This window comes from Pygoscelis adeliae, unplaced genomic scaffold (assembly GCF_000699105.1).
Source record: "Pygoscelis adeliae isolate BGI_AS28 unplaced genomic scaffold, ASM69910v1 Scaffold467, whole genome shotgun sequence".
NCBI classification, from domain to species: Eukaryota; Metazoa; Chordata; class Aves; order Sphenisciformes; family Spheniscidae; genus Pygoscelis; species Pygoscelis adeliae.
The window spans coordinates 329,177-329,769 of record NW_008825253.1 but is presented as its reverse complement, the minus strand read 5'-3'; the positions used below and the strand labels follow the sequence as shown (position 1 = coordinate 329,769).

Genomic DNA, 593 nt, shown 5'->3' with positions numbered 1-593 from the left:
GCGCGCCGCGTTGCCACCCCCCCCAACCCTCTTCCGTCCCTCGGCTGGTTGCGCTGGCGGTGAAGGCGCTGCAGAGATACCGCCTGGGGACGGACATGTCGCTCTTTGCCACCGATCAGTTCGCCACCGACCCCAACGCGGCGTACCCCGGCTACCCCACCGGCAGCGGCATCGAGAGCACAGAGACCTACCAGAGCCCCCCCTTCACCGAGACCTTAGACGCCAACCCGAAAGGTTACCAAGTGCCAGCGTACTGAGGGGCGAGGGCCGTGTACCCACAGACCGAGTCCTACGGTGCAGTACACTTAACCGGTTGATTGCAAATGTATTCAGTCCTATTTCCTTAATGTGGCAAGTCAGTGCTGGGTTCCTTACTATTAGCTAGTTGTGCAGTGAATTCTGTACAGTGGTATTGGTTCTTGTCTTACCTGTCCAAGGGTTTTATAAAAGCAGTGTTCCCTCTAAGTCAGAAGGAAGGAAGGAAGGTTGCTACCACATCACCTACACGTGGCGAAAGATGAATAAATGCCCTCTCTGAGGCTCGACGCTGGGCAGTCAGCGCTGGGCTCTGCTGAGCGCCCGGGAAAGCCCAG

General features: G+C 57.7%; 1 protein-coding gene across 1 annotated transcript in view; it reads left to right on the top strand.

The window, feature by feature from the left end:
* The window catches only part of SYNGR3 (synaptogyrin 3), a 9,249-nt gene extending 8,992 nt beyond the window's left edge, over positions 1-257 (top strand). The window contains exon 4 of the mRNA XM_009329402.1: positions 47-257. Coding sequence (XP_009327677.1) covers positions 47-257 — 211 coding nt within the window. The remainder of the gene's footprint in view (positions 1-46) is intronic.
* The last annotated feature ends 336 nt before the right edge of the window (positions 258-593 follow it).